This window comes from Chelonia mydas, chromosome 2 (assembly GCF_015237465.2).
Source record: "Chelonia mydas isolate rCheMyd1 chromosome 2, rCheMyd1.pri.v2, whole genome shotgun sequence".
Classification (NCBI taxonomy): domain Eukaryota; kingdom Metazoa; phylum Chordata; order Testudines; family Cheloniidae; genus Chelonia; species Chelonia mydas.
In genome coordinates this window covers 261,964,529-261,987,832 of record NC_057850.1, presented here as the reverse complement: position 1 = coordinate 261,987,832, position 23,304 = coordinate 261,964,529, and the positions used below count along the sequence as shown (strand labels likewise).

The 23,304-nt window shown below is 56.3% G+C and overlaps 1 protein-coding gene across 4 annotated transcripts in view; it reads right to left on the bottom strand.

Moving 5' to 3' along the window:
- Window positions 1-23,304, bottom strand: part of AGAP3 (ArfGAP with GTPase domain, ankyrin repeat and PH domain 3) — a 238,193-nt gene that overhangs the window by 10,484 nt on the left and 204,405 nt on the right. For 2 of the 4 annotated variants that reach the window (XM_037891515.2, XM_037891512.2), the window contains exons 12-13: window positions 22,304-22,468; window positions 8,100-8,261 (exon numbers count right to left, since the gene is read on the bottom strand). In XM_037891515.2, coding sequence (XP_037747443.1) covers window positions 8,100-8,261; window positions 22,304-22,468 — 327 coding nt within the window. Of the gene's footprint in view, window positions 1-7,674; window positions 7,777-8,099; window positions 8,262-22,303; window positions 22,469-23,304 lie in introns of all 4 variants that reach the window. The other 2 variants (XM_043541881.1, XM_037891514.2) reach the window with 2 other exon arrangements.

Genomic DNA, 23,304 nt, shown 5'->3' with positions numbered 1-23,304 from the left:
GCTGTGCAGAGCTGCCGAGCAGAGCGTGGCGAGACCTGCCGTTGTTAATGTGCGTTAACCCCCTGACCCCATCCCCAGTGCTGCCCAGCAACAAGTCCTCCAGCTGAGAGTGAAATTAGCCAGGGCATGGGATGGGCGCGCACGGCACCCGCAATTAACACGCATGCCATCGAGTCAAGCACAGCTCCCTGGGGTAAGCCCCGCAGCCCCCCTGGAGCCAGCCCTGGGGAAGGGAAGTGCCCCACAACACCAAGTAGTCAGCACGGGGGTAGAGGGACCCAGCCGCCCCCGAGGGAGCCTGCAGGAGGACCGGGAAGTCAGCTCCCTTCTGCCAGGGAGGGGGGCAGTCAGGCAGCGCAGAGTGCCCTGCCCTTGCTGGGAGAGCCCAGCTCCCCGACCACCCTGGGGCTTGGGAGAGGAGGCAGCGGGAGGACGGATCTGGCTCATCTGGTAGCATCAGGAGCTGCTGGTGCTTGACGAAGCTCTTGGGACTCCTGGCCCTCCGAGGGGGCACAGGAAGGAAGGGCCAGCTCTGGCTGGGGGTGACAGAAGAAGCGGGATTGGGCTGGTTCCCAATGGGGAGCTGCCACGCCTCCAGGCTGCTTGGGCCTGCCTGACTGCACTGATCCCAGAGCCTTGCCCTCCGAGGTGCGAGAGCACAACCCCGGAGAGCTCTCCCTCCACCTGGGCATGCCCAGACACAGAGTAAAGCAGGGGGCTCCCTGGCACTTGCCAGGGCAAGCTATGCTGCAGCAGCTGTGGGCGTGAGAACACAGTGCCCCTCCCCTGGAGCAGCGGGCACTGCGCAGGGGCCAGTGCACACAGGTGCAAGGGAGTGCTGAGCACCCTCTCTTCTGGACTGCGGGGGCTGCACTCCCAGCATGCAGGACACAACCACCCCTTGGCATGCAGGGTGGTAACCCACAGAGCATGCTGGCCCTCCCCACAGCATGCTGGGCATAGGGCCCCTGGGGGTGTGGGGTGGCATCACCCACAGCATCCTGGGCATAGGGCCCCTGGGGGTGTGGGGTGGCATCTGTGACGAAGTGGGACTGTTCTTAATGTTCTCTCTGAATACTGTGTGAGTGCCTCAGTTTCCCCTATGCATTTCTTAAGTATCTAGGTGGGCGGATCAGGGGGTCTGATTGTTGCAGAGCCCTAGAGGGCCAGTGTGATGGTGTCTGCACAGAGAATGGCCGACACCCTGTCTCCTGGCAACTGATGGCCTGGGCCCCTCCTCTGCAAGGTGCCAACTGAAGGCGTTGGAGTACAAAGAGATCAGGTGGCCTCCTGGCCCCGGAAAGACACAAAGGCGAGAGGAGGGGCTGGAAAGTTTCAGTTTGGAGCTGGCTGGGGAAATGGAGGGAGGCCCAGACCTGGGCTCTGGCCTCCCTGCCCCCAAGACGGACCTGACTGAGGGGTCCTGTTCTCTGTACCTACAAGCTCTGTGTTAGACCATGTTCCTGTCGTCTAATAAACCTTCTGTTTTCCTGGCTGGCTGAGAGTCCCGTCTGACTGCGGAGTTGGGGGGCAGGGCCCTCTGGCTTCCCCAGGAGCCCCGCCTGTGTGGACTTGCTGGGGGAAGCGCAGAGAGGGGCAGAGGAGGCTGAAGGCTCCGAGGTCAAACCCAGGAAGGTGGAAGCTGTGTGAGCTTCTTGCCCTGGAGACAGGCTGCTCAGAGAGAGGAGGCTCCCCCAGAGTCCTGACTGGCTTCGTGTGGAATAGTTCCAGAGCATCACCCGGGGACTCCGTGACAGCATCCCCCACAGCTCGCTGGGCATAGGGCCCCTGGGGGCGCGGGTGGCATCACCCAAAGCAACACACCTAGCAAGGGAGCAGAGCCTCCGGCAGAACAAGGAACTGGAGATTCACACCCAGAATTAAGTGCCGCCTCTTGGAGCAGAATCCACTCCTGAGATGCCCCTGCCCCCGCCCGCCCCCGGCCAACACCCCCAGTGCCTCACTCCTCCCCTCCTCCTTCAGGACCTTCCCTGAATTCACCCTGTCATGCAAGCTGCCTTGCCATGGGGGAAGGGGCAAGGTCCTAATGGTGCAGCGGGAAGGAGAGGAAGTGCGATGCCAGGGCTCGTGCTGCCGGGGTCATGGCTGGCTGCAGGAGGAGCAGCCCCTGCTCAGACAGTTTCACTCTTGCCCAGCTGAGGCCGAGCTGCAGCCCGCTTCTTGCCCCAGGCCCAGCGGCAGGCCCGGTGGCTGGGGCTGGCAGGCGGCCGCGGGGTGCCTGTTTGCAAGCTGCCAGCGTGTCCCTGTATCGTGATGAGGTGTTTGGGATATCAACAAATTAGCAGGCGTCGGGGAAGAGAAGGATGCAGGCGCCATTCGTAAATGTCAGCTCGCTGCCGCCTCATTTTGCAGCTCATTAAACCCAATATTCTAACCTGTATTAGTACAACGGGAGCAGGCCCCTCCGCCGAGACAAGCCTCTGGGAGAACCACAGCAGCAGGCCTGGCCACGGAGACTCCCCTGCGCTTCCCGCAGGACCAACAGTGCCCTCACCTGCCGGCTAGCATAGCCCCCAGCCAGACCCCCAAGGGCCCAGTCAGCCCCTGCCTCTAGGGAGGTGCCCGATGAGGGTGGGCGCGCAGGGGGGTCGTGCCGAGGGGCACACAGCGGGGGGCCGTGGGGTGTGCACGGGGATGGTGGGGTCAGAGGGAGGGGCACCCAGTGAGGGGGTGGGGGACATGCACAGGGATGAGGGGGTCATAAGGGGAAGCAGACAGTGGGGGGCATATATGGGGACATACAGTGCAGAGGTGCATGCAGGGGTGTGGGGAGTTGTTCTGGCGGCAAGGGGGGCCGTACCAAGGGCCACACAGCGGTGGCGAGTGGGGCACACACAGAGCAGGGGGGGTTGTACCAAGGGGCACACAGCGGTGCAGGGTGGGGCACGTATAGGGCACGGGGGGTTGTACCAAGGGGCACAAAGTGTTGGGGGGTGGGGCACACACGGAGCAGGGGGGGTTGTACCAAGGGGTGCACAGGGACGGGGGGCTGGGGCACATATGGAGCAAGGGGAGTTGTACCAAGAGCACACAGCAGTGGGCCGGGGGTACATACAGAGAAGGGGGGGTTGTACCAAGAGGCACAGGGGTGGGTCACGTATCGAGCAGGGGGCTGTCCCAAGGCGCACACGGGGGGGGAGTGGGGCGAGGCGTGCGTACGAGGTTGAGGGGGCAGACGTTGGGGGTGGCCAGCAGGAGTGCCACCCGGGGGCTGGGGCCGGCCGCCTGCCATGGGAGGAGGAGCGCACGGGAGGGCCGCGTTAGGGCCGAACGAAGAGGCTCCGGGGAAGGGGAGCGTGCGGGTGACGGTGTCTGCGTGGGGCAGGCAGGAGCTGAGCGCTAGCAGCCGTAATCCCCGGCAAGCTGGTAAATGCAGCTCAGAGAAGTGTTTCCAGTCAGCGAGATGGGCGCTCCCGACAGCCCCTGACAGTCCGCATTAATCACGCCCGGCGCCCACCACAGCTCTTTACTGGCCATCAATTTCCCCCGGGTTTTCAAACTACAAAACAAAGACAAAAGCGCGTCGTTTTGCCGCCGCTGAGAAGCACATTAAGGGGCTGTCAGCTTCTCGCCATGCACCCTGCATCACTCTTTAAGCACATGAGAAGTTCATTATCCCTGGAGCTCTGGCAGCCATGGGGATGCTGGGCTAGGGAGTGTCGCAAAGGCGCCTGCTGCCAGCACATCCCTCGCATGCTCGTCAGGGCTCCTCCTGGCTGCTGAGAGCCAAGCCAAAGGCCTGGAGCAGCTGGGGGAGCCTCGGGCGACAGGCTGGGGCTGCTGGGCAGGGCTCTGAGCTGGCAGTTCCTGGCCTGCTTCATCCCACGGAGTTCAGTGTTGGCCCCTCGCAGCCCGACACTGCTCTCCCCAGTCCGGGGATGCTCTCTCCCTGGCCAGCATGGCAGGTGTGCGGCAAGTCCGGAGCGCCCCGGCTTCCCGAAGCTCCTGCTGCACTCGCTCGTTTGGTGCCGCACCCTAGCAGCCCGATGGCACCGTTGCCATAGTTTGTTGATGCTCCCTAGCAGCTTGACACGCCGCTCTCTTTAACATGCGACCATGTAAAAAAGCAACAGCTCGTTTGATTTATGATACTTCAGAACAACTAAGATTCAATTGCTCCGCACGTCCCCAGCTCTGATTACCTCCTAAATGAGATAAACTGATGGCAATTTATCCCAGACCTCCCCAACTTTCCCAGGATGCTAACCTGAGAAGCTGGCATCAGCACATGGGGCCAGCACGCTGGGCAGGGGCCGCGCCAGGGACAGCGGGCTGCAGAGCACGTGCACACGCCGCCGGGCAGGGAGAGGGGCAGGATGGGGTAGCAGCCCTGACTTTAGGACAGCAGTCATGGACGTCTGCCACTGCCCAGCGGGGGGAGGGTTGTCTCAGTTCTGGGAAGTGGACTCCAGCCATCTACGCGGGAACATTATTTCCCCTGACGTAAGTGACCTGCTGCAGGCACAGCCATGGGCACACTGAGCGCCCTGCTTTGCCCTGCAAACCACGGCGGCAGCCGGGCAGCCCTGTCGGAAGCCTCATGCCTGGGCCTGTCTGACAACAAGCAGCACCCGTGCGGGCAGGCACTAGTGCGGTCTGGGCTGCTGCTGCTGATCCAGGCTGCCTTGGAGAACACAGAGCTGGCAAAACACAGCTTTGGGGGGACGCTCCCCTCTCAGCTCCTGGCAAGCCCTCCCTGCTCTTTGGCGCGGGCGAGAGCCAGCCTCAGTCCCTCTGGCAGCATGGCTCCAGGACAGGACACTGGCTCCTTGCTGAGCAAGGCATTTCTGTCCCTGAAGGCCCAGCCCTCGCACCCAGGGGCTCTCTCACTTCCCCCGTGTTGAGCTGAAGCATTCTTCTTCCCCAGTGGAAAAACTTCCCCATGGTCACGGTTCAAGATGGGCCTGGCACTGAGGTGGAGAGCCAGCGTAGCCAGCGCGATGGCTAACAGCAGCGATTCTGGGAGGCTATGACAGCGCCTGCATCAGGGCTTACATTGACCTCTGACTACGAGAGAGGAGGAGGGACCTAACGTGGGGGGCAACTGCGGGTTCTTCCACCTATTGCTGCAGCACCAGGTGCTGGCCACTGGACTAGACAGTGCCTATGCAATGCCTTGGAGACATCAAATGCCAAATTACCCCCACTGCCAGGATTCCCAGCGTGGCCCCTCCTGCGTGTGACTGTCCGGCTGTGAGCTCACTGGCTGGGGCCGCCGCACGCAGTGCTGAGACCAGCACTCAGTAGTGCGGAAGGGGGCCTGGAGGCGTGCAGGGGAGTAACTTCCATTCTCCCGAGGATCTCTGAGCATGGGAGGAGGCTTCTGCCAGTCCCAGCCCAGAGGAGGGCTGAGCTGGGCTCTCCCAGAAGGAACACACGACTTGGCTCAGGAGACTTCTGTTGAGTATAGGTGTGACTGAGACATTTCCCAGCCATGCTACAGAAGCTGCCTCAGACTGAGCAGAACAGGGCCTACAACCCTCAGCTACAGGCCTCCTGGCTGGCTACGGCTGGACTGCATTGCAGCCCTGGGAGCAAACAGTGCTTCTCCTTAGGAGCAGCCCCAACCGCACAAACAGCCTGGGGCAGGAAAAGGCTTTGTCCTACACAGAGAACACTGCAGCTCAGGGCCCTCCCTGAGCCCTAATTAATGGCCCTGTCTTCCCCAGCCAAGGGGTGAGATCCAGAGAGACTAATAGAATTAACCCAACTTTTCAGTGCTTTGCTTCACATCCTTATCCTCTTTTTAACATAGGAAATTACATTAGTAAAGTAAGTTTTAAAAAAAGCACACAGAGAAAACAAAAATTCCACCACGTGGAACAATAGTGACCCCTCACGGGTCACGATAGGGTTAAGACCTTTAGATCCACAGCACAGACCTCTGCCACTGCACTAAACTGGGTAACTGGCAGCAGTAGAAAGCTGTTATCCTCTATGGGAACAGCGCTGCAGGAGGATTAGACGCATGCCAGCGAGTTTTGCAGCTATTGTTGACAACAGAGGAATGCTGGGAGACTCAGAAATCCTGGGTTCAACTCCTGGCTGGTGATGGGAGTGTGGCTAGTGGTTACAGTCCTTTCTGTCCTGTCTCCCCCAGCATGTCCCTCCCTGGCCAGCCCATCCCCCTATGCTCCTGCTCCCACAGCCTTATCCTGCCCTCGGTGTCCCAGCCCCTGCACTGCAGCAGCAGGCAGCTGCTCCCCCTCCTCCAGGTGCCTGCAGCCTGGGCACCAGCAGGATGAGGACTGAGCACACAGGACAGGGGGCCCGCTACACTCAGTGCCAGCGCCTGGCACCACGTGGCCTCTGGTAGCCGGGAGGGGCAGTGACAAATGCAGTTTGGTACCTGACACTTCACTGGCAAATGAACTTTAATGCCGATAAATGCAGAGAAATGCACATTGGAGGGGAACATTGTAACTACTTGTGCACCGGACGAGTTCTGAATTAACTCTCAACCCAGGAATGGGACCTGGCCTCACTGCAGACAGCTCAGTGGAGTGGAGGCCTCTGCTGTGATCAGACAAGTTACCAAGAAGTTTGGAGGCATAAGAAGAGGGGTTAGGGTTAGATTAGATGGCTAGATTGACATAAACCAATGGTGCAGCAGCATCCGCATCCCATGTGCCACACCAGCACTCACCCCATCTCAGAAAGGGTTTGCAGAACTACCGGGGGCTCAGAGAAGGGAGAGGAGATAGAGTTTTTCCAGGCCCTCAATCAACTATGAAGAGAGATTGAAATAACTGGGATTGTTACGGTACAGAGGAGATGAGAAAGAGGGACATGATAAAGGTCTATAAAATAAAAACTGGTCTAAACAAGGGAGATCGGGAACTTCTCTTCGCCCTGTCCCTAGCACAGGAACAAGGGGACACTCCATGCAATTACGTGAGAAGTTCAAAACTGTGGAAATACTTTTCCACACAATGCTCTTAGACTGTGGAACTCCCTGTCCCAGGCAGCTGTTGAGGCCAAGAACCTAGCCAGATTCAAAGAGGTGCTGGATGTTTATATGGATATCCAGAATTTCCAGAGTTGTCATAACGAACGCTAACGATTTTGAAAGGGATATTACAGCTCATGCTTCAAGGCTCAGAGATTCCTGTAACTACGAGAGATCAGGCTGAGAGCTCGCATGGGGGAAAACTTATCCCCATCTACTACTGTGGGACACTTATACCTGATGCTGCCACTGCCACCGGGCACTGGGCTAGCTGGACCTCCGGTCTGATCTAGTCTGGCCATCCCTACATTCCTCAGCCCTGCTCAGGCCTGGTTGCTACAGATGGAGATGACAGAGAACTTAGCAGTCAGGGCAGATTTTCACTAGAACAGCAAAAGGCTCCTTTCTGGCCCCAGGGCAACCCCTTGGGCCAGAGTTTCCCCTGGCAAATGTCAAGGCCGATTCCAAAGCCTGGAGATGCTGGAGCTTCTCAGCGCAATGGATGTCAGAGCTTTTTAACTCTCATGTTCCTGAAACTTTCTCAGAAAGCTTGGCCCGAGGCAGCCAGACAGAGTCCCAGAGTTAAGGCCAGAAGGCTCTACCAGACCATCTCCTGTACACTGCAGGCCACCAAGCAGGACCCAGCACCTGCCCACCACGCCAGCAACAACGGGTCAAAGAACGGCACCCCCCAAGAGACTAACCTCCTGCATGCCACCGCCGAGCACGGGAGAGACAGGGGGCACCAGCAATGGCAGGGGAAGGAGGGAGCTCGCACTCAGGATGAGAAGTTCCAATCGCTACAGTTGAGCACATTTATAAGCAAATGAAAATAGGATCTTACACTGGCAGGTGTCTGGCAGCCTCTCCTATGGGCCCTCCCAGGTCCACCGCTGGTGTCAGAAACAAACAAATACATACCCAGAGCAGCAGCTGGCACGGGAGCATGGTCCCTGCTCCCCGCTGCAGGGGAGAAAGTGAGGGCAGACAAGCTGGGCTGGAAGTTCATTTCCATCAAAGGGTGGAGAGCTCAGGATCTGCGCCACCAATGTACCGTAGGGGACCGGAGCTCCCCCAGGTACAACTGGCTGGTTGCGGCTGCCCCAGCAGAATGACAGACACTTCCTACCTTCTGCTGCTGTGCTGGGGCCATCAGGGCGGGCTGTCCCTGTGCTCTTTTTCCTGCGGTGTTTCTTCCTGTTTGCATGAGGGGATGGAGGCGGCTCCAGCTTTGGGCTCGCAGCATTGGACATATTTGGGCTGGAACTGAGAGCATCTGAGGTGCCGTTAGCTATGGAGAGAGAGAGAAACGGCGACATTTAGAGACTTCAGCACCACCATGCTCAGACCCGCCTGACTCCCTCCCACAGAGGCAGCCCAAGACACCCCACCCTGCCCCACAGAGACGCCCTGAACATCCCTGCCTGCTCCTGTCCCACAGAGATGCCCCGAACATCCCCACCTGCTCCTGTTCCACAGAGATGCCCTGAACATCCCTGCCCACTCCTGTCCCCGAGACAGCCTTGGTCACCCCACACTGCCACACAGAGATGCCTTGAACATCTCTGCCTGCTCCTGTCCCACAGAGATGCCCCAGTTGCCCCACTCTGCCCCACAGAGACAGTCCCGGACATCTCACCCTGTCCCACAGAGACATCCCAAACATCCCTGCCCACTCTTGTCCCACAGAGATGCCCCAGACACCCCACCCTGTCCCACAGAGACACCTCAAATATCCCCGTCTGCTCCCATCCACCAGAGACAGCCCCAGATACCCTACCCTGCCCCTGAGAGATGCCCAGAACATCCCCGCCTGACTCCCTTCCACAGAGACAGCCCGACACCCCACCCTGCCCCACAGAGACGCCCCGAACACCCCCGTCTGCCCCCACCCATCAGAGATGTCCCAGCTCCCAGCTGCCCCCCACTCCCCAGGCAGGCTGTGGGATGCCCCACCCTGCTCCACGAGTCGGGCCCTGTCCCCGGAGGGAGGTGTGGTGGCTGGGGAGCGCACACCTGCTGGGAGTCCCCACCTAGGCCCTACTCAGGTGCTCTGCTGCGGCTGGCAGCCATCCCCAGGCCCAGCACAGGACTCCTCCTCCAGAGGCGATGACTGGGCTGCCCCTCTTAGGAGCCCAAGCAGGATAGGCTTCAGAGGCTGCCGATACAGAGCTGCAGAAGCCGTATCCCCGGTAGCAACGCACCAAATTTATCCTCAATCATACTGTTCCTTACAATTAATAGCAGAATTAGAAACAATCAGGGAGCTGCCTAATTACTGTCAATTAGAGCGCGCTAATCAAGCTCCGCTCACACACACACACGCTGCCGCTGCACTCACCATTAAATGTCAAATTTCATTAGAGACCAGCAACAAAATCAAAAGCCTGACATTCAATTTCAGCAGCGCACACAGCACAGGCTTCCAATCAGCATAAAAATGCAGACTCCGGGGAAGGCAGCGAGGTGCGGGCGCCTCGCTCCGCTGTTAACCCTCTCTGAAATATGCTCCTGCCTCCCCCGAGGCCAAGTGCTGGGCCTCTGCTCAGAGCCCCGGCCCAAGGCCCCCCGATAGCCTCCCTCTCTCCAGGCTCTGACCCCCGCTTTGGCCTGAATACGGACCCTGGACTTTGGAAAAGCAGACTTTGACTCCCTCAGGGAACTGATGGGCAGGATCCCCTGGGAGAATAACATGAGGGGGAAAGGGGTCCAGGAGAGCTGGCTGTATTTTAAAGAATGCTTAGTGATGTTACAGGGACAAACCATCCCGATGTGTAGAAAGAATAGTAAATATGGCAGGCGACCAGCTTGGCTTAACAGTGAAATCCTTGCTGATCTTAAACACAAAAAAGAAACTTACAAGAAGTGGAAGATTGGACAAACGACCAGGGAAGAGTATAAAAATATTGCTCGGGGATGCAGGAGTGAAATTAGGAAGGCCAAATCACACCTGGAGGTGCAGCTAGCAAGAGATGTTAAGAGTAACAAGAAGGGTTTCTTCACGTATGTTAGCAACAAGAAGAAAGTCAAGGAAAGTGTGGGCCCCTTACTGAATGAGGGAGGCAACCTAGTGACAGAGGATGTGGAAAAAGCTAATGTACTCAATGCTTTTTTTGCCTCTGTCTTCACGAACAAGGTCAGCTCCCAGACTCCTGCACTGGGCAGCACAGCATGGGGAGGAGGTGACCAGCCCTCTGTGGAGAAAGAAGGGGTTTGGGACTATTTAGAAAAGCTGGACGAGCACAAGTCCATGGAGCCGGATGCGCTGCATCCGAGAGTGCAAAAGGAGTTGGTGGATGTGATTGCAGAGCCATTGGCCATGATCTTTGAAAACTCATGGCGATCAGGCGAAGTCCTGGAAGACTGGAAAAAGGCTAATGGAGTGCCCATCTTTTAAAAAGGGAAGGAGGAGGATCCGGGGAACTACAGGCCAGTCAGCCTCATGTCACTCCCTGGAAAAATCATGGAGCAGGTCCTCAAGGAATCAATTCTGAAACACTTAGAGGAGAGGAAAGTGATCAGGAACAGTCAGCATGGATTCACCAAGGCCAAGTCATGCCTGACTAATCTAATTGCCTTCAATGACGAGATAACTGGCTCTGTGGATGAGGGGAAAGTAGTGGACGTGTTGTTCCTTGACTTTAGCAAAGCTTTTGACACAGTCTCCCACAGTATTCTTGCCAGCAAGTTAAAGAAATACGGGCTGGATGAATGGACTATAAGGTGGATAGAAAGCTGGCTAGATTGTCGGGTTCAACGGGTAGTGATCAATGGCTCCATGTCCAGTTGGCAGCCGGTATCAAGAGGAGTGCCCCAAGGGTGGGTCCTCGGGCCGGTTTTGTTCAATATTTTCATAAATGATCTGGAGGATGGTGTGGATTGCACCCTCAGCAAGTTTGCAGATGACACTTAGCTGGGAGGAGAGGTAGATACGCTGGAGGGGAGGGATAGGATACAGAGGGACCGAGACAAATTAGAGGACTGGACCAAAAGAAATCTGATGAGGTTCAACAAGGACAAGTGCAGAGTCCTACACTTAGGACGGAAGAACCCAATGCACCGCTACAGACTAGGGACCAAATGGCTCGGCAGCAGTTCTGCAGAAAAGGACCTAGGGGTGACAGTGGACGAGAAGTTGGATATAAGTCAACAGTGTGCCCTTGTTGCCAAGAAGGCCAATGGCATTTTGGGATGTATAAGTAGGGGCATTGCCAGCAGATCGAGGGACGTAATTGTTCCCCTCTATTCGACATTGGTGAGGCCTCATCTGGAGTACTGTGTCCAGTTTTGGGCCCCACACTACAAGAAGGATGTGGAAAAATTGGAAAGCGTCCAGCGGAGGGCAACAAAAATGATGAGGGGACTGGAACACATGACTTATGAGGAGAGGCTATGGGAACTAGGATTGTTTAGTCTGCGGAAGAGAAGAATGAGGGGGGATTGGATAGCTGCTTTCAACTACCTGAGAGGTGGTTCCAAAGAGGATGGTTCTAGACTATTCTCAGTGGTAGCAGATGACAGAACGAGGAGTAATGGTCTCAAGTTGCAGTGGGGGAGGTTTAGGTTGGATGTTAGGAAAAACTTTTTCACTAGGAGGTGGTGAAGCACTGGACTGGGTTACCTAGGGAGGTGGTGGAATCTCCATCCTTAGAGGTTTTTAAGGTCAGGCTTGACAAAGCCCTGGCTGGGTTGATTTAGTTGGGGATTGGTCCTGCTTTGAGCAGGGGGTTGGACTAGATGACCTCCTGAGGTCCCTTCCAACCCTGATATTCTATGATTTTATGACCTCTGGTGCAGCAGGAGCAGGGAGACGCTGGAACAAGAGGCAGCATGGGCAAATGGGCAGGGCACTGGGCTGGAACTCAGGGGATTCCGGTTCCACTCCCAACCCTGCTACTGATCCCCCATGGGGTCCTTGGCCAAGTCGCTTCCTTTCTCTGGGCCTGTCCCCCCGTCTGTTAGTCTGTGAGCTCGGCCCAGCACAGCCCATCTCTCGCTGTGTGCCCAGTGCTCTGCGGGACAGCCCAGAGCCAAACGGAGCAGGACTAGCGGGATGGAGAAGGCTGGGACAGCCTCACGAGGTAGCGCCCAGGGCCCTTTAACACTAGCTAGGATACAGCCCTGCAGAACACTCCTGGTCTGCCTCGGCCAAGGGACTGAGAGGGCCCCAGGCTCTGTCTACACCGCAGAGCCTGTGCCAGCAGGACCCCTAGTCTGGACACCGCGTACACCCACAGAAGCGTTTCCATCAGCACAGCGGTAACACCACTTCCCTGAACGAAGTCAGCAACGCCGACCGATGCCCTCGTCCGTCGGGACAGCTGTCGGTCAGGGATCTGGCTTTCTCACTCCCTGACCAGCAGAGCTCTGCCAACCTAACTTTTACAGGTTGCTCAAGCCCTGGTATAAGAGTGTCTCTCTCTAGTGTCTCACGCTCACCCCCAGTGGAGACGCACAGTAGCTGGGGGTTTCTGCCACCAATTATCCACAGGGAAAGAGTTCACAGAGTTGACAATTAAGGCAGCTGAGTCTAATAAACGGAATCAATTCCCCACACCAACCACTCACGCCAGGGCAGGGCCCCATTTCTTGCACTGGAAATGGCTACTTCCCAGGCACACGGAGGAGCTGCTGTGCTTGGCGCAGGCCCGAGACGCACACAAGCTGGTTCAAGGGTCACTGGGCCTGGTCTACCCAGAATGCTGCACCAGTGTAACTAACGGTGCCGTGTTAACCGGGTTAGCTAACGCAGCACTGCTGGGTGCAGGGGGGACGGGGCCTGTTAGGGCAGCCTGCCCTGGTATCTACGCGGAGACAAGCAGCTCAGTCACTTCCCTCCCTGCAGGGCTCTGGCAGGTAGCTCTGCTCCTGGTGACCTGCTGCTCAGTGTGTTCCAGCATCGACCCTCTTGCCCCGTGGTCTCGGACAGCGCCTCCCCATAGGTAGCAGGTCCGGGGTAGGCATCTCCCAACATCCACCGTGGTGGAGGCGGATGCAAAGGAGTCATTTAGCTGCTTTGCAATGTCCTTAGCCTCCCTAACTCTGTCCTCCCTGTAGTGACCGCGCCGGTTCTCTTGCAGGCGCTTCCTTCTGATTCTCCCGGAGACCAAGAGCCCCGGACATCCCTGTGCGGTGGAGTCCCTGCGGCGTATGCAGGGAAGGGGACGGCACTGTGCGCCAGCTCTGCTCCTCAGCTCACCTGGAACCCTGGGGCTGGCTTGTGGGTTTGATCTCTGACAGGACCCTTCCCCATAGCTCCCCTTCCCCCCACCCCTTTGCACCGCTGTGCCCAGTTGTGAGGCTGGTGCACAGATGGTGGGATGCAGGAAATGGAAGGCTGCTCTCCCGTCGTAACAGTGACAATACCCCACTGCTCTCTGGCTCTGGGCAGGGGTCAGAGACTCTAGTGCCGGCCCAGAAAATTACCAGGAAAGTGGAACTGACGTGATAGGCCGAGGAGCATGCCCTCTCCCCGGTCCGCCTTGTCTGTTCTGGCGTCCCCTTTGGCTGGGTTACAGAGCATGAGTGAGGTTCTGTCTGTCCCACCAGAACCCACTGGGTGGCCAGTGCGCCCCGGTGCGAGCAGCGGGGAGCTCCCTGCCGAGCAGACACGCACTCAGCAGCTCCTTCAGACACACAATTAGCTCTGGAGCTGAGATCTCCACCCCCTCCGTGTCACCGAGAATTGGCAGCGACTCGTTCCCTATTTGTATCAATCTCAGGGTTACTTTGCATGAAATGAGTGGATTGCTCGGGGTGGCAGCAGGCAGAGGCGGCTCCGTCGTGTGGAACGTGAGCAGAGAGGCTGCCACGCCCCTCTGGGAGCTCCTGGACCAGCGTGGGGCGCGATGCGACCTGGCCCCCACCCTGAGCAGCAGCATGCGCCAAGCACAGCCCCTGCCAGCCTCTGCAAGTGGGCTGAAAACCCGGGCACGAGCCAACGGCCAGCAAGCCTGAGGACAGGCAGGCAAATAGCAGGCCTAGCCTGTGCCGGGGCCCATGAGCCCGCCTGAGCCCTGGCTTCACAGGGGCACATACATCATCACAAAGGCACCTGGCTGGGGGGTGGGGTAGATTCCACCCCAGCCCACCACCCACCTCTGCATGTCTGTGAATTCTGGTACTGCCTGATCACCAGCCCACTAAGGAGAGCACGTGTGTGCAAGGACGTGCAAAGAGATATTACAAAGGTGAGCGGCTCGCCCACACACGGGGTAGGAGCCCTGCAGTGTTGGGATGGGGTGGCTCCCCCATGTCTTGGGAGACCCTGAGGGGTCGGGGTGGGCAGCACCCTCATGTCGGGGGGGACCCTGTTGTATCGGGGTGGGTGGCTCCCCCATGGTCGGGGGACCCAGAGGTAACAGGGTGGGCGGTTCCCCTATGCCCGGGGAGACACCTGCAGTACTGGGGTGGGTGGCTCCCCCATTTCTTGGGGGACCCTGAGGAGTCAGGGTGGGTGGCTCCCCCATGCCCAGGGAGACACCTGCAGTATCGGGGTGGGCGGCTCCCCTAAGGTCAGAGGGACCCTGAGGTATCAGGTTGGGTGGCTCCTCCATGCCCAGGGGGATCCTGCAGGCAAATGTCCAGGGGGACCCTCTGGCAAATGAAGTGAAGAGAAGGACGCGGGTGGTGGTGGTCGGGGACTCTCTCCTCAGGGGGACTGAGTCATCTATCTGCCGCCCCGACTGGGAAAACCGAGAAGTCTGCTGCTTGCCAGGAGCTAGGATTCACGATGTGACGGAGAGACTGCCGAGACTCATCAAGCCCTCAGATCGCTACCCCTTCCTGCTTCTCCACGTGGGCACCAATGATACTGCCAAGAATGACCCTGAGCGGATCACTGCAGACTACGTGTCTCTGGGAAGAAGGATAAAGGAGTTTGAGGCGCAAATGGTGTTTTCGTCCATCCTCCTCATAGAAGGAAAAGGCCTGCGTAGAGACCGTCGAATCGTGGAAGTCAATGAATGGCTACGCAGGTGGTGTCGGAGAGAAGGCTTTGGATTCTTTGACCATGGGATGGTGCTCCAAGAAGGAGGAGTGCTAGGCAGAGACGGGCTCCACCTAATGAAGAGAGGAAAGAGCATCTTGGCAAGCAGGCTGGCTAACCTAGTGAGGGGGGCTTTAAACTAGATTCACCAGGGGAAGGAGACCAAAGCCCTGAGGTAAGTGGGGAAGTGGGATACCGGGAGGAAGCACGAGCAGGAGCGCGCGAGAGAGCAGGGATCCTGCCTCATACTGAAAAAGAGGGGCGATCAACGGGTTATCTCAAGTGCCTATACACAAATGCACAAAGCCTGGGAAACAAGCAGGGAGAACTGGAAGTCTTGGCAAAGTCAAGGAATTATGATGTGATTGGAATAACAGAGACTTGGTGGGATAACTCACATGACTGGAGTATTGTCATGGATGGATATAAGCTGTTCAGGAAGGACAGGCAGGGCAGAAAAGGTGGGGGAGTTGCACTGTATGTAAGGGAGCAGTATGACTGCTCAGAGCTCCGGTATGAAACTGCAGAAAAACCTGAGAGTCTCCGGATTAAGTTTAGAAGTGTGAGCAACAAGGGTGATGTTGTGGTGGGAGTCTACTATAGACCACCGGACCAGGGGAATGAGGTGGATGAGCCTTTCTTCCGGCAACTGGCAGAAGTTACTAGATCACATGCCCTGGTTCTCATGGGAGACTTCAATCACCCTGATATCTGCTGGGAGAGCAATATAGAGGTGCACAGACAATCCAGGAAGTTTTTGGAAAATGTAGGGGACAATTTCCTGGTGCAAGTGCTGGAGGAACCAACTAGGGGCAGAGCTCTTCTTGACCTGCTGCTCACAAACCGGGAAGAATTAGTAGGGGAAGCAAAAGTGGATGGGAACCTGGGAGGCAGTGACCATGAGATGGTCGAGTTCAGGATCCTGACACAAGGAAAAAAGGAAAGCAGCAGAATACGGACCCTGGACTACAGAAAAGCAAACTTTGACTCCCTCAGGGAACTGATGGGCAAGATCCCCTGGGAGAATAACATGAGGGGGAAAGGAGTCCAGGAGAGTTGGCTTTATTTTAAAGAATCCTTATTGAGGTTACAGGGACAAACCATCATGATGTGTAGAAAGAATAGTAAATATGGCAGGCGACCAGCTTGGCTTAACAGTGAAATCCTTGCTGATCTTAAACACAAAAAAGAAGCTTACAAGAAGTGGAAGATTGGACAAATGACCAGAGATGTGTATAAAAATATTGCTCGGGCATGCAGAAGTGAAATCAGGAGGGCCAAATCACATCTGGAGTTGCAGCTAGCAAGAGATGTTAAGAGTAACAAGAAGGGTTTCTTCAGGTATGTTGGCAAAAAGAAGAAACTCAAGGAAAGTGTGGGCCCCTTACTGAAGGAGGGAGGCAACCTAGTGACAGGGGATGTGGAAAAAGCTAATGTACTCTATGCTTTTTTTTGCCTCTGTCTTCACGAACAAGGTCAGCTCCCAGACTACTGCACTGGGCAGCACAGCATGAGGAGGAGGTGACCAGCCCTCTGTGGAGAAAGAAGTGGTTCGGGACTATTTAGAAAAGCTGGACGTGCACAAGTCCATGGGGCCGGACGAGTTGCATCCGAGAGTGCTAAAGGAATTGGCGGATGTGATTGCAGAGCCATTGGCCATTATCTTTGAAAACTCATGGCAATCGGGGCAGGTCCCGGACAACAGGAAAAAGGCTAATGTAGTGCCCATCTTTAAAAAAGGGAAGGAGGATGATCCTGGGAACTACAGGCCAGTCAGCCTCACCTCAATCCCCGGAAATATCATGGAGCAGGTCCTCAAGGAATCAATTCTGAAGCACTTAGAGGAGAGGAAAGTGATCAGGAACAGTCAGCATGGATTCACCAAACCAAGTCATGCCTGACTAACCTAATCTTCTATGATGAGATACCTGGCTCTGTGGATGAAGGGAAAGCAGTGGACGTGTTGTTCCTTGACTTTAGCAAAGCTTTTGACACAGTCTCCCACAGTATTCTTGCCAGCAAGTTAAAGAAGTATGGGCTGGATGAATGGACGATAAGGTGGATAGAAAGCTGGCTAGATTGTCGGGCTCAACGGGTAGTGATCAATGGCTCCACGTCTAGTTGGCAGCCGGTATCAAGTGGAGTGCCCCAAGGGTTGGTCCTGGGGCCGGTTTTGTTCAATATCTTCATAAATGATCTGGAGGATGGTGTGGATTGCACCCTCAGCAAGTTTGCAGATGACACTAAACTGGGAGGAGAGGGAGATACACTGGGGGGTAGGGATAGGATACCGAGGGCCCTAGACAAATTAGAGGACTGGGCCAAAAGAAATCTGATGAGGTTCAACAAGGACAAGTGCAGAGCCCTGCCCTTAGGACAGAAGAATCTCATGCACCGCTACAGACTAGGGACCGAATGTCTCGGCAGCAGTTCTGCAGAAAAGGACTTCGGGGTTACAGTGGATGAGAAGCTGGATATGAGTCAACAGTGTGCCCTTGTTGCCAAGAAGGCCAATGGCATTTTGGGCTGTATATGCAGGGGCATTGCCAGCAGATCGAGGGATGTGATTGTTCCCCTCTATTCGACATTGGTGAGGCCTCATCTGGAGTACTGTGTCCAGTTTTGGGCCCCACACTACAAGAAGGATGTGGAAAAATTGGAGAAAGTCCAGTGGAGCGCAACAAAAATGATGAGGGGACTGGAACACTTGATTTATGAGGAGAGGCTGAGGGAACTGGGATTGTTTTGTCTGCGGAAGAGAAGAGTGAGGGGGGATTTGATAGCTGCTTCCAACTACCTGAAAGGGGGTTCCAAAGAGGATGGATCTAGACTGTTCTCCGTGGTAGCAGATGACAGAACATGGAGTAATGATCTGAAGTTGCAGTGGGGGAGGTTTTATGTTGGATATTATGAAAAACTTTTTCACTAGGAGGGTGGTGAAGCACTGGAATGTGTTACCTAGGGAGGTGGTGGACTCTCCTTCCTTAGAAGTTTTTACGGTCAGGCTTGACAAAGCCCTGGCTGGGATGATTTAATTGGGGATCGGTCCTGCTTTGAGCAGTGGGTTGGACTAGATGACCTCCTGAGGTCCCTTCCAACCCTGATATTCTATGATTCTATGATTCTAAGTATAAAAATACAATTAGTCAGGCAAAAAAAGAATTTGAAGAACAGCTAGCAAAAGACTCAAAAAGTAATAGCAAGAAGTACATCAGAAGCAGGAAGCTTGCTAAACAACCAGTGGGGCCACTGGACATTCGAGATGCTAAAGGAGCACTCAAGGACGATAACATCATTGCAGAGAAACCAAATGAATTCTTCACATCGGTCTTCATGGCTGAGGATGTGAGGGAGAGTCCCAAACCTGAGCCATTCTTTTTAGGTGACAGATCTGAGGGACTGTCCCAGATTGCGGTGTCATTAGAGGAGGTTTTGGAACAAATTGATAAACTAAACAGTAATAAGTCAGGAGGGCCAGATGGTATTCACCCATTCACTCAAATGTGAAATTGCAGGACTACTAACTGTAGTCTGTAACCTATCATTTAAATCAACCTCTGTACCGAGTGACTGGAGAAGAGCTAATGTGACGCCAATTTTTAAAAAGGGCTCCAGAGGTGACCCCGGCAATTACAGGCCAGTAAGCCTGACTTCAGTTCTGGGCAAACTGGTTGAAACTATAGAAAAGAACAAAATTGTCAGACACACAGATGAACGTAATTTGTTGGGGGAAGTATCAACATGGTTTTTGTAAAGGGAAATCATGCCTCACCAATCTACTAGAATTCTTTGAGGAAGTCAACAAGCATGTGGACAAGGGGGATCCAGTGGATATAGTGTACGTAGATTTTCAGAAAGCCTTTGACAAGGTCCCTCACCAAAGGCTCTTAAGCAAAGTAAGCAGTCATGGGATAAGAGGGAAGGTCCTCTCCTGGATCGGTAACTGGTTAAAAGGTAGGAAACAAAGGATAGGAATAAATGATCAGTTTTCAGAATGGAGAGAGGTAAATAGTGGTGTCCCCAGGGGTCTGTATTGGGACCAGTCCTATTCAACATACTCATAAACGATCTGGAAAATGGGGTGAACAGTGAGGTGGCAAAATTTTCAGAGGATACAAAACTATTCAAGATAGTTAAATCCCAGGCGGACTGCGAAGAGCTACAAAAGGATCTCTCAAAACTGCGTGATGGGGCAACAAAATGGCAGATGAAATTCAATGCTGATAAATGCAAAGTAATGCACATTGGAATACATAATCCCAGCTATACGTATAAAATGATGGGGTCTAAATTAGCTGTTACCACTCGAGAAAGAGAGCTTGGAGTCACTGTGGATAGTTCTCTGAAAACATCCACTCACTGTGCAGTGGCAGTCAAAAAAGTGAACAGAATGCTGGGAATCATTAAGAAAGGGATAGATAATGAGACAGAAAATATCATCTTGACTCTATATAAATCCAGGGTACGCCCACACCTTGAATACTGTGTGCAGATGTGGTCGCCCCATCTCAAAAAATATATATTGGAATTGGAAAAGGTTCAGAAAAGGGCAACAAAAATGATGAGGGGTCTGTAGCGTCTGCCGTATGAGGAGAGATTAATAAGACTGGGACTGTTCAGCTTGGAAAAGGGACGACTGAGGTGCGATAGGATAGAGGTCTATAAAATCATGACTGGTGTGGAGAAAGTGAATAGGGAAGTGTTATTTACTCCTTCTCATAACACAAGAACTAGGGTTCACCCAATGAAATTAATAGGCAGACGGTTTAAAAAGAACTAAAGGAAGTATTTCTTCACACAATGCACAGTCAACCTATGGAACTCCTTGCCAGAGGATGTTGTGAAGACCAAGACCATAACAGGGTTCAAAAAAGAACTAGATAAGTTCATGGAGGATAGGTCCATCAATGGCTATTAGCCAGGATGGGCAGGGAGGGTGTCCCTAGCCTCTGTTTGCCAGAAGCTGGGAATGAGTGACAGGGAATGGATCACTTGATGATTACCTGTTCTGTTCATTCCCTCTGGGCACTGGAACAGAATACTGGGCTAGATGCACCTTTGGTCTGACTCAGATGGCCCATTCTTATGTTTTTACCGGGGCGAGCATGGGGAGACCCTGACAGTATTGGGATGGGCGGCTTCCCCATATTGGGGAGACACCTGCTATATCAAGGGGTCAGGTCCCCTATGCCCGGGGGGACCCTGTGGTATTGGGGGGAGCAGCTCCCTGTGCCCGGGGAGTCACCTGCAGTATCGGGGCGGGCTGCTCCCTCATGTTCGGGGAGACACCTGTGGTATTGGGGTGAGTGGCTCCCTCATGTCCAGGGGGACCCCGCGGTATCAGGGTGAGCAGATCCCCCATGTACAGGGGGGACCCTACGGTTTGGGGTGGGTGGCGCTCCCATATACAGGGGGACACCTACGGTATCAGGGTGGGTGGCGCCCCCATGTACGGGGGGGGACCCTGTGGTATTGGGGTGGGCGGCTCCCCCATGTGCAGGGGGACCCTGCAGTATCGGGAGTCAGCTCCCCCACATTCAGGGAGAACCTACGGTAACAGGGTGGGTGGCTCCCCATGTCCAGGGAAACCCTGAAGTACTGGGGCAAGCATGAGGAGACACCTGCAGTATCAAGGTGTCGGCTCCCCCATGTCCAGGGAACCATGTGGTGTCAGGATGGGCGGCTCCCCCAGGTACAGGGGGGACCCTGAAGTATCGGTGTGGGTGGCTACCCCATGTTGGGGAGACACCTACAGTATCGAGGGTTCAGCTCCCCCATGCCCGCGGGAACCCTGTGATATTGGGGGGAGCAGCTCCCTGTGCCCAGGGAGACACCTGCAGTATCAGGGTGGGCTGCTCCCCCATGTCCAGGGGGACCCTGTGGTATTGGGGTGAGTGGTTCCCCCACGTACGGGGGGACTCTGTGGTATTGAGGGGCAGCTCCCCTATGTCCGGGGGGATTCTGCGGTTTTGGGGGGCAGCTTCCCTATGTCCAGGGGGACACCTGCGGTATTGGGGTGGGTGGCTCCCTCATGTCCGGGGGGACCCTGAGGTATCGGGGTGAGCAGCACCTCCATGTACAGGAGAGACCCTGCGGTCTCGGGGGGCAGCTTCCCCATGCCTGGGGAGACACCTGTGGTGTCGGGGTGGGCAGCTCCCCCAGGCCTGGGGAGACACCTGTGGTATCGGGGTGAGCGGCTCCCCCATGTGCAGGGGAACCTGCGGTACCGGGGGCAGCTCCCCCTTACAGGGCAGGGCAGGGCACGGAGGGGCTCCACGTGGGGCAGGGCCCTGTGCGGCCGCGGGTGTGGTGGCCAGCCTGGCTCTGGCTGGCTGGCTGCTCTGGAGGGAGAGGAGCGTGGGAGCTGGCCCTGCCCTGCTCAGTGTCCGACGGGGGAGCGCGAGCACATTCATGCTCAGAGCTGCGCCCCTCCGCTCCCGTCGCCGGCGCTGCCCCATCAGCGGCAGCAGTCTGATTAATTCGCTTCCAGCAGGGAGCTGATGGGGCCAGTGATGGAGCCGCGGCACCAGGCGCGCTGAAATTGATAGTTTTTCACAGTTACAAATGAGGAGCCTCCTCAGCTGCAAATGGCGCCCGCACAGTCGGACTCCGGTAATGATCATAAAGAGGCTCTCTTTAAACTGCGAAAGCCCCTGGGACTGAGCGGGGGGGCGGCTGCCGCGCTAATGAGAACGGCGAGGGGGCGAACAGGCATGGAAATGGCTCCTCCACTCCTGATGTGCATTTAACGGCTTTTTTAGTGCGGCGGCCGCGCCAGGAACGAAGGAGTGATGGATGCAGCACAAAGGCATTTATTTTCCAATTCGGCAAAGTGGCTACGTTGGGAAATGTGTGAATTATTTTAATTCACTCAACTGTCCTGAACCCTCGGGGCGGGGGGAGGGCAGTACACAGCCAGTGTGTGTGAGAAACAGGGCTTCCTCCGACTCACTTCGCTCTCCCAAACCGGGGGGAGGCAGGGGTCTGGGGGGCAGGGAGGAGAGGGGGGCAGGGGGAGAGACGAAACGCAGGAGGAACGGAGCGGCCTTCACTCCACCGCTGGCTTCGCGTGCGGTGGGCAGAGGGGGGCGGGGGCATCCCCAGCAGAGGCAGCAAGCCTGGCTGAGTGAGGGCCCGGCTCGGTGGCAGTCTCCGTGCCCTTGTCTCCCCAGCGCGGACATGTCACCGGCCCCAGTGCAGCGCCCAGCTCCCCACAGGGTCTGCGCGGGGCTCCTGAGAGCACTGGCAGGGCGCTCGGTGCCATGTGCCGGCAGGGCACAGCTCCTGCGGGCGGCCCGCAGCGGCGGAGCAATGTGGGGCACGGAGAGGGAGCGCAGGGTACTCACGGGGGTTGGGGCAGCTGCTGGGGATCACCACCGCCTCGCTCCACTGGTCTGCGCTGGAGACGGAGTAGGAGCGCTGGTGCATGCCGTCTGGCTTCGAGCAGAAGCCCACCAAGTTGATGGAGCGTTCGGAGTGCAGGGAGGTGCTGCTGGTCGAGTGGGGGGCACCTGCAAGACAGGCACAAGCTCACACCAGGCTGTCCCCAACAGCACAGAAAAGCGGGTCAGATGCCCATTGGCCAGCTGGGCCCCACAACACATTTGCCCCCACAATATGTCCCAGCCGAGCCCCACGACACGTCCCCCCCCAGCCAACGTGTCCCAGCCGGGCCCCACGACACGCCCCCCCGCCCAAGCCAACGCGTCCCAGTCGGGCCCTGGAGCCGGAGCCTGTCGAGCTCTCGGAGGGGCTGAGAACAGCTGAGCCTTGCGGGTGGTGCCATCCTGGGTTCAGCAGTCACTGGGCTCCAAAAGACCAGAGCTCCTGGGAGACGAGGCATCTCCCAGTCGCTGCCCGACATTTTCCCATTTTCAGAGGTGTCCCTCGAAAGCATCTCTCTGTCACCACCAGAATTTGGTCCAATAAAAGATATCCCCTCCCCCACCTCATTTCTAATTCTCAGAAGGGTCAGTAAGTAGCAGCAGACAGTTCTTGGGCCAGGAAAACCAGACGGGGTGGCACGAACGCACCTCTGGGGCCCATAATTTAAGAAGAATGTTGATAAACTTCAGAGGGCTCAGAGGAGAGCCACGAGAATGATTAAAGCAGGGTTCTCAAACTTCACTGCACCGTGACCCCCTTCTGACAACAAAAATTACTACAGGACCCCAGGATGAGGGACCAAAGCCTGAGCCCACCCAAGCCCCGCTGCCCAGAGGGGGGGCCAAAGCCGAAGCCCAATGGCTTCAACCCCAGTCAGGGAGACCTGTAAGCTGAACCCCACGGCCCTGGGGCTTGGGCTTTGGCCCTGGGCCCCAGCAAGACTAAACCCAGCTCTCGCGAC